General features: G+C 38.6%; 1 protein-coding gene across 9 annotated transcripts in view; it reads right to left on the reverse strand.

The window, feature by feature from the left end:
- CHD6 (chromodomain helicase DNA binding protein 6) overlaps positions 1-11,726 on the reverse strand; it is a 188,458-nt gene that overhangs the window by 90,743 nt on the left and 85,989 nt on the right. For 8 of the 9 annotated variants that reach the window (XM_023534463.1, XM_023534460.1, XM_023534459.1 and 5 more), the window contains 7 exons: positions 10,713-10,830; positions 7,742-7,828; positions 7,413-7,547; positions 3,662-3,783; positions 2,503-2,746; positions 1,164-1,340; positions 413-556 (listed from right to left, as the gene is read on the reverse strand). In XM_023534463.1, coding sequence (XP_023390231.1) covers positions 413-556; positions 1,164-1,340; positions 2,503-2,746; positions 3,662-3,783; positions 7,413-7,547; positions 7,742-7,828; positions 10,713-10,830 — 1,027 coding nt within the window. Of the gene's footprint in view, positions 1-412; positions 557-1,163; positions 1,341-2,502; positions 2,747-3,661; positions 3,784-7,412; positions 7,548-7,741; positions 7,829-10,712; positions 10,831-11,495; positions 11,666-11,726 lie in introns of those variants that run through there. The other variant, XM_023534465.1, reaches the window with a different exon arrangement.

The raw sequence follows: 11,726 nt of genomic DNA on the forward strand, positions 1-11,726 counted from the left end.
TCTAGTATATGACTGCCTTCTTTTCCTCACTATTCCTCAGTATTTGTTGTACTCAAAAAGATGAGCCTGGGAATATGTTGCAAATTATGCAGGAGGAAGGATGAAGGATGAGGGAAGCAGAAGAAAGCACCACGATTCTGAGGCCCGAGCTATGAGCAAAATCACCAAACTTACATGTGAGATCAGTGAAGGCAAGAGGCCTGATACGTTAACGTAAGATATTTTCGATGTTGATTCATTTATTCTTTGGGGTAATACAAGCTGGCAATAATCAGCTTACCCTTTTTAATATAAACAAAATATAAGTTAAATAAAGGACGTTAGACTTGCTAACTCCTGTCCCCTCAATGGCTTCTTTCCTCACTGACGGAATCATCACATTGTCTCCTCAATCCTTCAGGCCCCTAGTTACCTGTTCCTCTGTTTTCAGATCTCCAAACTCCTCCAAGAAAGCAGTCTCTGAAGGAAATTGTGATGGCTCCAGGAAATTTAGCAAACTGAAGAGCTCCTCCACAGAGTTCTGCAAGGGCGTCCCAGTGAGCAGCACTTTGTGTTCCTGCACGAATTAACACTACACGATAAACAGTGTTTGAGCCCCCCAACAGTATGTTTTGGTGGGAAAATGAAGCCAGGGCATTCTGTGCTCAATTTGGAGCAATTCTGTTTTGCTTTTATGAAAAGATAAGGTGCCAACATTTCATAGGAGTACAATCAATAAACAGATCAAGATTCCTTTTATATCACTGATTCCAGCAGCAATTTCATATTAATTAAAGCAACCATTCATTCATTCATTATTGAGTGCCTACCCACCACATACTGGGCACTGGGCCAAGACAATAATGTTAAAAGGCCATCATCTTTGGTACCAGATCATTCAGGGTCCTGGAAACAAACCAAAATACCTTACATTTCTAGGTCACAAATTTCATGGTATTTAAGATTCCTCTGAGTCCCTTTGGGAATTGATCTGTGGCAAAGGTTAAATTGTTAACCCAGTTCATAACGAAAAAAACATTTGATTCCTACACTATCACAGCTCTAGAGGAAAATCTAGAACAAACAGACTATGCACGATACCCGACATGCACAATGGCTGAAGAATGCTTCCTCCATAGTGAATGGAAGGAACCTTGTTTACGTAAAAAGCTTGCAGCTCTCACCAGGGCCATGAGCTTGAGACCCTCCAGAAGTTTGCAGTTCCTATTCTTCAATCTGTGAGCTTCATCAATTATCACACAGCTCCAGTGAATCTTCTTTAGCTCCGGGCAGTCTGCCAGGATCATCTCAAATGTTGTGATGACAACATGGAACTTGAAGACTCCCGAAAGGGGGTTTCCCTGAGGATGACACAGAAGGCAAAGCTCTGGGCCGTGGCTATAGTATTCAGCTAATAGGTTATCACTGGATTAGGGGAGAGAGCACTATAAATGCTGGGCCCTAGGTGAGAAGCCAGTGAGCAATGCTCTTTCTCACTTGCGAAAAAAGAGGATAAAAGAGTGAACCAGCTATTTAGATGAGAAACAGAAGCAAGAATACATGCCCTCACAAAGGTGAGAGCGATGAGAAATACGGGAGGCACAGCGAGGAAGTGTTTTATTTATTAATTTCCATGATAAGCAAAGCAGATTCACACATTGGGTGTTGATTTACACATTTCCAGCCACAAGTCGGTCTGAAGCATGTACAGCTTGAGGGACCAAGGAAACCTTCGTTGCTACTTCTCAGGTATAATTAATTTCAAGTTGTAACCTGAGTTCTAGCACAGATTCAAAGTAATGATCCTGAGTCACCTGGGACAAGTGCTACCAGGCAAGGACACATCTTTGTCTTTTAGCCTGTCTCAGTGTTGCCATCGCATTTAGAGCAGAGCTGCATCATGCTGGAGCACATCTTAAATTTCTTCCAAGTGTCTCCTGCTGTCTATGAAGCTCCTGGGGAGAGAGCACTGGCTTTTGTCTGGATTCATTTAATTTTCACCTTGCTTAATTATAACACCCAGTGTCCAGGACAAGCATACTCAGCAAAGTGATTATATTTAACAAAAGCTTTAAGAAAATTCTATTGTGCTTTTAACAATCTGAATCTTTCCCTGTCAGATCTGTTAATCTCCTCTCCAAACTCCCTGGCTTGGAGTCCATCCTCTGTACACTAATTCTTCTCACTTTCTTCACTGAGCACATAACAATTCAGAAAAAATCTTCTGCATGTAAAAGCAACTACAGAAGCCAACCAAGAAGCCAAACTTTCAGTGTCCTAAAAAGAGCCTCTGGCGTATCTCAGAGAGTGGAAAGCTTGCCCTACAATTTCTGTTTTATTGTAAATTAAACTACCATGGAAGAGCAAGAAGTCTGCCTCAATGAACATAAGACTCTACGAGGTCAGGCAACAGTAACCCGAGGTACAGGGCATTAAAACTCCCAAAGACGAGAGACAGAATGGCTGGTTTGAGCTATGACATCAGGCTGTCACTGGGCCTCTGTGATTCGTGTCAAGGCTCACCTGTGCATCTCTGTACACCATTTCATACTGCTGGATCATCTGCCTGCTGATCTGGCTCCCGTGGTACACAATGGCATTCATCTCTGTCCACGTCCGGAACTCCCGCTCCCAATTCGTGATGGTGGAGAGAGGAGCAATGATGAGGAAAGGGCCGTGGATTCCCCTGAAGAATATTTCTGAAAGGAATGTGATGGACTGGATGGTTTTCCCTAGGCCCATCTCATCAGCCAAAATACAGTTTTTTCTGAAGAGAGTAAGAAATACAGATAATTCATCATCAATGTAGGAAAGAGGAAGAAGTTGGTTATAACTAAAAAGATACTTCAGAAGCACACCTTGACCTGTAAGGTCATGAGTAAAGATATTATCAGCATTTTCCACAGATCCTACTGAGGCGAGTTATTATTATTATTCATACCTTGCCTACTTCCAAGAAGGAACTACTGCAACTTGCAAGAAAATACATAAAATAGGTCCATTTAAATATAAACTAAAAACATTAAAAGTTAAAATCATCATGACACAAGAAGAAAAAACCAAATATGCCTCATACTGAAGCCAGTTTCTGTACCTGACAAACTTCACGGAATAAAAGCAAAAATAAAATAAGTTACATGATTCTCATTATCTATCATTTTTGTGTTATTGAAGAACAAACTTTTAACCCGCATAATAAACTCCTTATCATAGTAAAAATGTTGGTCTCTTTCGGTGATCCAGAATCACAGACTGCACAGAGCTGTGACACGTGAAGCGGAGTGGCCCTCATCCGGTCTCACCCCTCACTATACAGATGGGCACCCCAAGGCCTAGAAAGCCAAGCTCTGAGCTATGCTCTGAGTGGCACTGTTAAGTGCCAGAGATGCTAGAATACAGATAAATCTCTAGAGTCACATCTTGGTGTGTTCTCCATTAAAACGCACAAAGTCGGGGATATCTAAAGAACGTTCCTTTTGGTTGGAGAAATACCTAACAAAAAAATAAAGTTCTGGTATGACTAATGTGCAAAGACTACCAGTCTAAGTCAATGGCCGTGATGCCCTCTCTCACCACCTGCTACTGCTACTCCAAGCGGGCGAAGGCAGCAATCCACCCCCAGGTACGAACATTTGGTAAAAAACAATCATGCAAGAACACGGGAACAGTTCTGATTCCTCACCTGTTATACCAGTTAAAAAGAAGCCAGTTCATTCCCTCCAGCTGGTACTCCCGGAGCTGGTTACTGTTCTTGTACTCACGAGACTTCTCGAGTTTCTGCCATGCGTCTGAAGCAGGCCGCTCCTAGTGGAAGAAAGAAGCAAAATACAAAGAGAATGATAATGGGGCAAGTGGTAAATCTCAAAATATTGCCCTAAAGCTGGCTTTAAACTGCAGTTACTATTTTCTAATGTGCAGGTCCTGTATTTCCTAGATTTCATCAGATTAAGAGTACTTCTATAAAATTTGCAAGTAATTAATGAAGAAGAGAAACAGACCCACCTAAAATGGTGGTCCATACTATATTGTTTTACTTAGACTCTTAGATGTCATTCCCATTTATACTTTTAATTTCCCTGCAAGCCAATATTAGTCAGGTTTTTTGGTTTCTACAGACAGAATTTCTTTTTAATTTCTTTGTGCCTATTGCTATCAGCTCAGGAAAAGTACAGTGGGTTAAATGTTTTGTTGATTAGGTTCTAGAGTCAGTACATCAGGGAAAAAGCCTGGATAATCAAAACTGCAAATTCCTTAAATTCTCCATAAATACAAGAACATTCTTGTTAGTTTCTTTTTCTATATGAAATATCAATTTCTAAATATAATTGATCTTTTTTCTACTGATATGAAATGCCATATTTATCATATACTAAGTTCCGATATATCAATGAAGCTATATCTAGATTCCTCATTTTGTTTCACTGAACTATTACTGCAATAAAAACACATTTTAATTACTATAGCTTTACAGCTGATGAGAAATTATTTTTTGAATGTCTTAGCTTTTCTATCTTACTATTCTGTGTAACTTTAGAATCAATTTTTTGAATTCTCTTAAAATCCCATTGATATTTCAATTAATCTAGAGAAAATGTAAATCTTTAGGTATTGAGCCCTCCCATCTGAAAATTCTACTCACTTAGGTATCATATTATTTGGACACAGACTTGGTTATTTTGCTTATAGATAAACTGAGCCCCTAAACTGACATGTTAGGTGGTAAAAATAAAAAAATTCTTAGCTATCCCTGTAGTTATAAATGATAGTTTTGAACTGTAGCTTTTCTAAACAGTAATTTGTCTTTGGTAGTTCTACTTTAAGGGATCGGGTTAAAATGTACACCTGAAACACGTGATTAACTAAAACTCAGCCACGTGCATGTGAAATTTAATTGAATATTCCCAAATATATCACTGATATTTGGAGATAAGTGTAATCTGCCCATGGTCTTTTATAAAAACATGTATCACAACTGACCTACAAAATTACTCCAACTGTAGTTAGGCTAAGCTGTCTGAAATAGGACTCTGCTGGATATTATTACCAGCACAAAGGTATAGGTGTTTTTAGAAAGGAGAAAATAACTTATTACGTCAAAAAAAATTAATTTTAAGGAAAAAGCTTTTAAGGAACAATATTTCTATATAAAATCTGCTGTTCTATTTGCTTACAGAAATTACATTCTTCTTAACCTACAGGAACCATTCAGCCTGGATCCTTTGAGTCCATGGCAACCCACTGAATTGGGCATTCTTCCTTACTCTACTAGATACTATGGGGAGACTTCTGGAATGTCCCTTATCTCTTGTGACTTAAATGGCTCACTCTCAGCATTGTAGATATTGTAGGGAAGAATTTTACTGCAGATTTCTACTCTGCTGCCTTGGTAGTGCTCTAGATAGATATAATCCAGTCATTCCTCTAGGTTTTCACCTCATTCCCCAGTGCTAACAGTTCTAGCTTAACGTCGCCTACTGGCCAGAAATTTCAGCCATCTAAAAGCATAAGACCTGAAATCAGCTACAAATTTCTGGTGCTTAATCTGGCTGCCTCGTAAGTGGTATGGGCTACAGGAAACAACTTAGCTCAGGGTTCCACAACCTTCTGTGGCTACTTAGCTAAAATCGAAAGAACAGAATTGATTTTTGGTCTCCAAGGTGGGTCTTGGCTATTAAAACACTGCTTGTCTTCTCTGCACAATCATTACTGACATTCTTATTTCTTGCTTTCTCAAAATTCCACATTTTACCTATATGTAACCAATTTTTACCAAAAAGCTTTTAGGTATAGAATGTCCTGTTCATCAAGACTGCTAAGGTCAATCTCTAAACTTCAAAGCCCAGAATAAAATCCCTTTAAAAATTATTATTCAGGTAAAGTATCATTTGGAGCCTGCCCTTAACATAAAAAGACAACTTTAATTATAGTTTTTGCTATCATTCCAATTTAGAACTTTTGAGATAAAATTTCCAAAAGGTGCACTTTACATGAGAGAAAATTTTAGAAACAAAAAGAGCCAAGTATAAAATGATACCGTGGTTCATTGAGAGCTGAGGACAGCAGCATCACAAGAGCAAAGGGGTAAAGGAAAAGAGAAATTGACTAAAAACACTTAAGAATTCATATTCTTGCCAAAGTCATGTAGTCTGAAGAAATAAGTGGGACTCGGGCTAAGTAAGAATCCAGATTATTTCTGAATGGTAACTTATAATTAGCTTTAGAATGAAATTCTCTCCACTCTCTGCTTCCACACTTGTTCGTCTCTGCATTGTGCCATATACCCCAATTAGCCTGCTGCCCCATTCGTCCACGTACACATATGCTTCTCCTATTAGACCGTGAGCTCCTAAGAGTAAGGCCTGTACCTTTTTGCTTATTGTATCTCACACAAGAATCAACCTGCAGCAGATGCTTAATACATGACAAGTTGAATAAAAAACAGACAAGTTATATAGGAGAGGGTTGAAAGAGAAATTTATTAATCAATCACGTAGACGAAACACTATAAAATACGTAGGTTTCTAATCACCGTTCTGCATCTGATGATACCTTTACATACTTCGTATGCCAAAAAGCAAAAAAACAAAAAGAAAACACTGCTTTTGGATGGATTCTGACAGTGATCTAAGTTCCATGTGAGGTCTTCTGAATCTTAACTCTGCAGTGATGTAAAAACAATAAAAATACTAATAGGAAACTGGATAAAATTTTTCATATTAAAATGGTGATTTTTTAAAATAAAAATTGATCATTTAACCTATAGCTAATTCTTGAACAACTCCAATTCTCTTCCCATGTTACATCTCAACCAGGCTCCATCCCAGTTCTATCTCCTTTTGACTGTTGATATTCTATATACTATTTGTCAGGTACTCTGGAACATTTTGCAGTTCAGTGGTAATAACCCAGAATCAGAAAAACAAACCAATTCAATGAATGTATATTGAAAACCTACATTCTCTCTGAGAAGTCCCAGGGATCTATAGATAAAGGACAGTTCTCACCCTTAAGAATATTCCAGTTGAGTAAAGGATAAATCCAAAGAAAAGAGATCACTAATAAAGCAAGAGATAAGAAATAGGAAACAAGAAAAGATGCAATTTACTGAGCTTCTTTCCCAAGCCAGGCATTTCTTACACCTTCTACCTACGGACTCCATACAACAACCGTACACCAAGAAATTGAAGCTCTTATCCAAGCTTCTTAAATGCCCCATACATCAAAGTAGAGCCGAGACCTTAAGTTGACCTGAAATGCTAGCAAAATCTAGTTTGGGGAGAAAAACACCTGAAATGCCTGTTCACTGGGGGAGTAGCCAACGGTAAGAGACCACAGAAACCACTGAGGTGCACAGCCCAGTAGACATCCAGGATTGCTAAGTTCAAAAACCTACATGTTACAAGAGGCTCCCATGAGAGATATGGATACGTTACCACATGCTTAATTTCAGGGAGAACTTGAAGAGATTCGAACTCTCTAACTTTTGCAGGATCCACATCTTCCTCTAACTCCCATGTGCTTTCTTCGTAAGGCAGTGAGCACCACTTTACCAGGTAATGCGTCACTTCCTATGGGAAAGAGGAGAGAAATTTATGTTCTTTCTACTCGGTTAAAGAAGTAGATCATACTCCGGCTGACCTATAGAAAACCACATACAATGCATGAATGCCAGTAAAACAAAGACCACAAGTTCACAAAACAAAGAAATTATGAGATCAGAAGGGAAGGTACTTTAGGAGAGTCGACAGAGAGAAAAACCCACCTCTCCCGTTTCTGCATCCTTGGTGTGGGCCACCTCCAAGATGCGATCAACTTCTATGTAGTCTGGGTTGAACAAGTCTTCATCAGGCTAACGCAAACGGAAGAGAATAGTTTAAAAAGTGCCCCCTTCCCTCGAATTCGACTTCCCGTGTTTTATCTTTAAGTGACCCCCTACTCTGGGCCCTAACAGGAAACACAAGACAAAAGGTTTACTTGAGAATAAAAGCCACCTCACACACATCTATCTCTTCACTGTCACCGAGTCCTGCTCTCCACGACTAAGTTTAAAGGAATCAACCACACCTATACGCTGCACCATGGCCAGCGTAAAACTTCTCTGTTGGTCATACAACACTCTGCAAAACTCAGCACAGGGAAGATTCCCGTTTTCTTACTGCTCCCTGTATCAAAAATAACCCTTGGAAACTCAGAATTAGTTTCTTTTTCTTAATATCAACAACGGTAACAGTTAACACTGAAAGAAGGCATGAGGGGAGCTTCTAGAGTATTGATAACTCTATTTCCCGATCTTGGTTACACAGGTATGTTTATTTTCACTGAGCTGTACCCCTACTTCCGGCTCACAGTAAGCTTGAAATTAAACTGGCAATATCCTTTCTCTCCAGAACTGCTATCTAGTCATTTTCCCCACTCTGAAGCTGTAAAAATCTTTAAAAATACAAATGTATGACATTACATTTATTTATTGTCATTATATTTCATTCATCTTGGCCTGTCCAGGTAAGCCTGAACTTTATTTTGCCATTTATTCTCCCATCACTGGGTCTGGTTTTCAGAAAGAATCAAGGTTCAGACAGATGGCCTCCACCCCTGTGGAGTGTGGGAACTCACACCCCCTCAGCCTGAGTGTCCCTCATATGGCTACCCTTTTCCCAGGCTACCTCACGAAGCACCTGGAAATAATGGACATGAAGAAGCTCTCTTTTAAAAAATAAGTTATTGTTTATTCCTAAAATATCATTTATCCAAGTTATTAATAAAAATGTTAAAGAGGTCAAAACCAAAAACAGTGGTATAGGAACCACTCCCCACTACTCCTCCTTAATTTCACAAGGTCCTCCCATCTTCTCAAGAGCCTTTCGTCCCCGCAAGAGTAGGAAGTCCCGTCACATTATTTCTGTACAGCCTAACACAATTTCCTCTATTCTCAACCAAGGAAAAATCACTCCCTTGGGAATACACCAGAAAATAGACACATGGGGTTTTGTTAGCTATATTAAGGAGTTTGGATTTTATTACAAGAAAATGGGAAATATTAAAAGTTCTGGAACAGGACAATGGCATAAGCAAACTCTCCCCCCCTTACCTGGGAACGGCCAAATAATTACTGAGCACTGACCCTGTGCCTAATACCAGGGATAGAAATATGAGGCAGACAAACATGGGCCCTGTCTGTCTCACAGAGCTCAAAATGGAAGATACAGACATGTAAACAAGTTGCTATCCTGCAAATACTTGCTAAAATAGAGCTGTGAAAAAAAATGTTCCCAGAGTGGAGGGAGAGTATTCATCAGGGCTTCAGGATGGTTTTTCCAATTCTAGTCGCCCCTTTCCTTTCCTATGATTTCACGGCACCTGAGTACACTCTCGCAAGGTCTAGTATTGGTGACTACATTTTAAGAATAATTTTTATTGCTTCTTTTCTTCAAGTTACCTAAATAAAATTTTAAAACAATGTTAAAAAAATTAAGAAATAAAAATCACCACAACCCCATCAACCAGAGACTTTGTCATTAATAACTGTTCTCCAATATCATTTTTACTAGCTGTACTGTATTCCATTCTGTGGGATTTATCACAATTTAATAAATGTCTATTATTTAGCACTTTGGTTTTTTTCCCTCAATTTTTCACCAATATAAATAATGGTTCACCTTTGTTTAATTCTTTGCACAAAGACATGACAGTTGCCTTAAAATAAATGACAGAATTAGAATTGCTGGGACAAAGGACATACAAATTTTTTGACAGCTGATATCTGTTGTCATACTGCTTTTCCTACAGGTCAAACTAAGCTATGTTCCCACCCAGTGATGTAGGACTACCTCTTCCCTACACCCTCACTAGCAATGAGTAATAATTATTTTTAAAACCTTCAAATATCTGATAAGTAAAAACTAGAAGATTCTCATTTTAATTTACGTTTCTCTGATTACTAGTGAAATTTTCTACATTTTTATATGGTTAATGACAAATTTTTCTTCTTTTCTAAATCCCATGTTAATCTGTCCATTTTTTTCTATTTGGGGTTTTATATTTTTCTTATTGAGTTATAAGAGCATTTGTTAAACTTTGCCATATGGGTGTGTATAATGTACATGTATATGTATAAATATAAACAGGAAGGTTCTCATACTAGGTAGGAAAAATATACGCCATGTATGTATGTGTGCATAATTTAAAAATATGTATATGTACATAATGTATATACCTATTTCCTAATTATTTACTTTAAGATTTGTTTGTGGTATTTTTCTAATGTATACATACTATAGATCTGTTTAATATTCAAATCCATCAATTCTTCCTCTTGCTGTAGGTACCATACTTAGAAATTCCCAAGTTTGTATAAATTTATTTATTTTCTTACATTTTAGTTTTGTTTTTATTGTTTTACATTCAAAATTTAGTTCTTTTAGGAACTGCCCTTTGGCGGGGTGGAGATGGGAATGAAAGAATCGTGTGCACTTTCCCCTTGCCCTCGCTTTTTATCAGTATTCTGACCAAGATGCAGGCTCTTATTAAGAGCTCCCAGTTTGTAAAGTCTGATCCTCAGGCCTTGGTGGACAATTTGTTTTGTTTTAAATCTGGACTATTTTGTTGCAAATCAGTGCACACTTAGCAATTTGACTTGAGCAATAGATCTGGACTTCAACTTTAAGAAACTCACACCCAGTATTTAATACTGCAAGAAAAGCAGTGGTCAAATCAGTCAGTAAATATCGCTTTACCTCAGTAAAAATGTGCTTCATCTGGGCTTGTTTATTCCTAAATCGCTTGATCTTCTGTGCGATGCGAGGATCCTTTTCGAGCTCTTCCATTGTGGCCCATTTACAGTGTAAGTAGGAACTATCCAACGACATGTGAATTGTGAGACAAGCAAATCATTGAGCTTTCAAGTGTTTCAATAAACAGGGTGACCAACTAACACAGAAGCAATGGGGTGGTTTGCTGTGAAACTGCTGGAGACAGGGCTTAAAGTGACAATTTGCCCTTAAGGGCAAAAACAGAAAACAAAATAATGCAGCAATTCTAAGCAGTGGATCACTCTGCAGCTTCTACATACAGAAACTGGCTCAGAGTGGAGGGAGGGCAGAGGTAGGCAGGCTATCATTCATACATGTTAGTGAAAGGTGGAAGGTAGCAGACAAAGAAAGAAAAATGCAAGAGGAAAAAAAAGTATAGGCTATAAAGGACAGTGGTTCTCTACCCTGGGTGTAAATAAGAATGGCAAAAGAAGTTTTTAAAAGGAACACCAATCCCTGGGGACCTACTCCCAGCGTGTGAGCCAACAGGTCTTGAGTGATGCAAGGGCTTCAGTAGTTTTAAAGCTCTCCAGGTGATTTTACGCACAGCCAAAGCTGAGCACTACTGTCTGGGGTGGACTTCAGTCAACTAACATGTGTGGGTCAAGCCTTAGGGGCCATTCTCGGAAAATACAGATAATGTGATAAAGAAAAGGGAGTTTTATTGATGTAAAATTCAAATATGAATAATACATTAAATAGACGTACAAATTTCTATACTTAACGTAGAATAGCTCCAAGTCAAATGGGGGTTCTCCTGGGTGAACCTGTAACCAAGGGCAAGCAGTTATCAGCCCAGATCCCTGCCGATCACCTTTATGTGCCAAAAGAAAACAGGTAAATCAACACCTCTGCCTGGTTTTAGTACAGACTTCTCAAGGATATTTTCATTTTCCCAGGTCTTTTTTTTCTGACAGCTATTGAGCAGGTTTTTCAAAG

The sequence above is a fragment of the Pteropus vampyrus genome, unplaced genomic scaffold (genome assembly GCF_000151845.1).
Source record: "Pteropus vampyrus isolate Shadow unplaced genomic scaffold, Pvam_2.0 Scaffold125, whole genome shotgun sequence".
Classification (NCBI taxonomy): domain Eukaryota; kingdom Metazoa; phylum Chordata; class Mammalia; order Chiroptera; family Pteropodidae; genus Pteropus; species Pteropus vampyrus.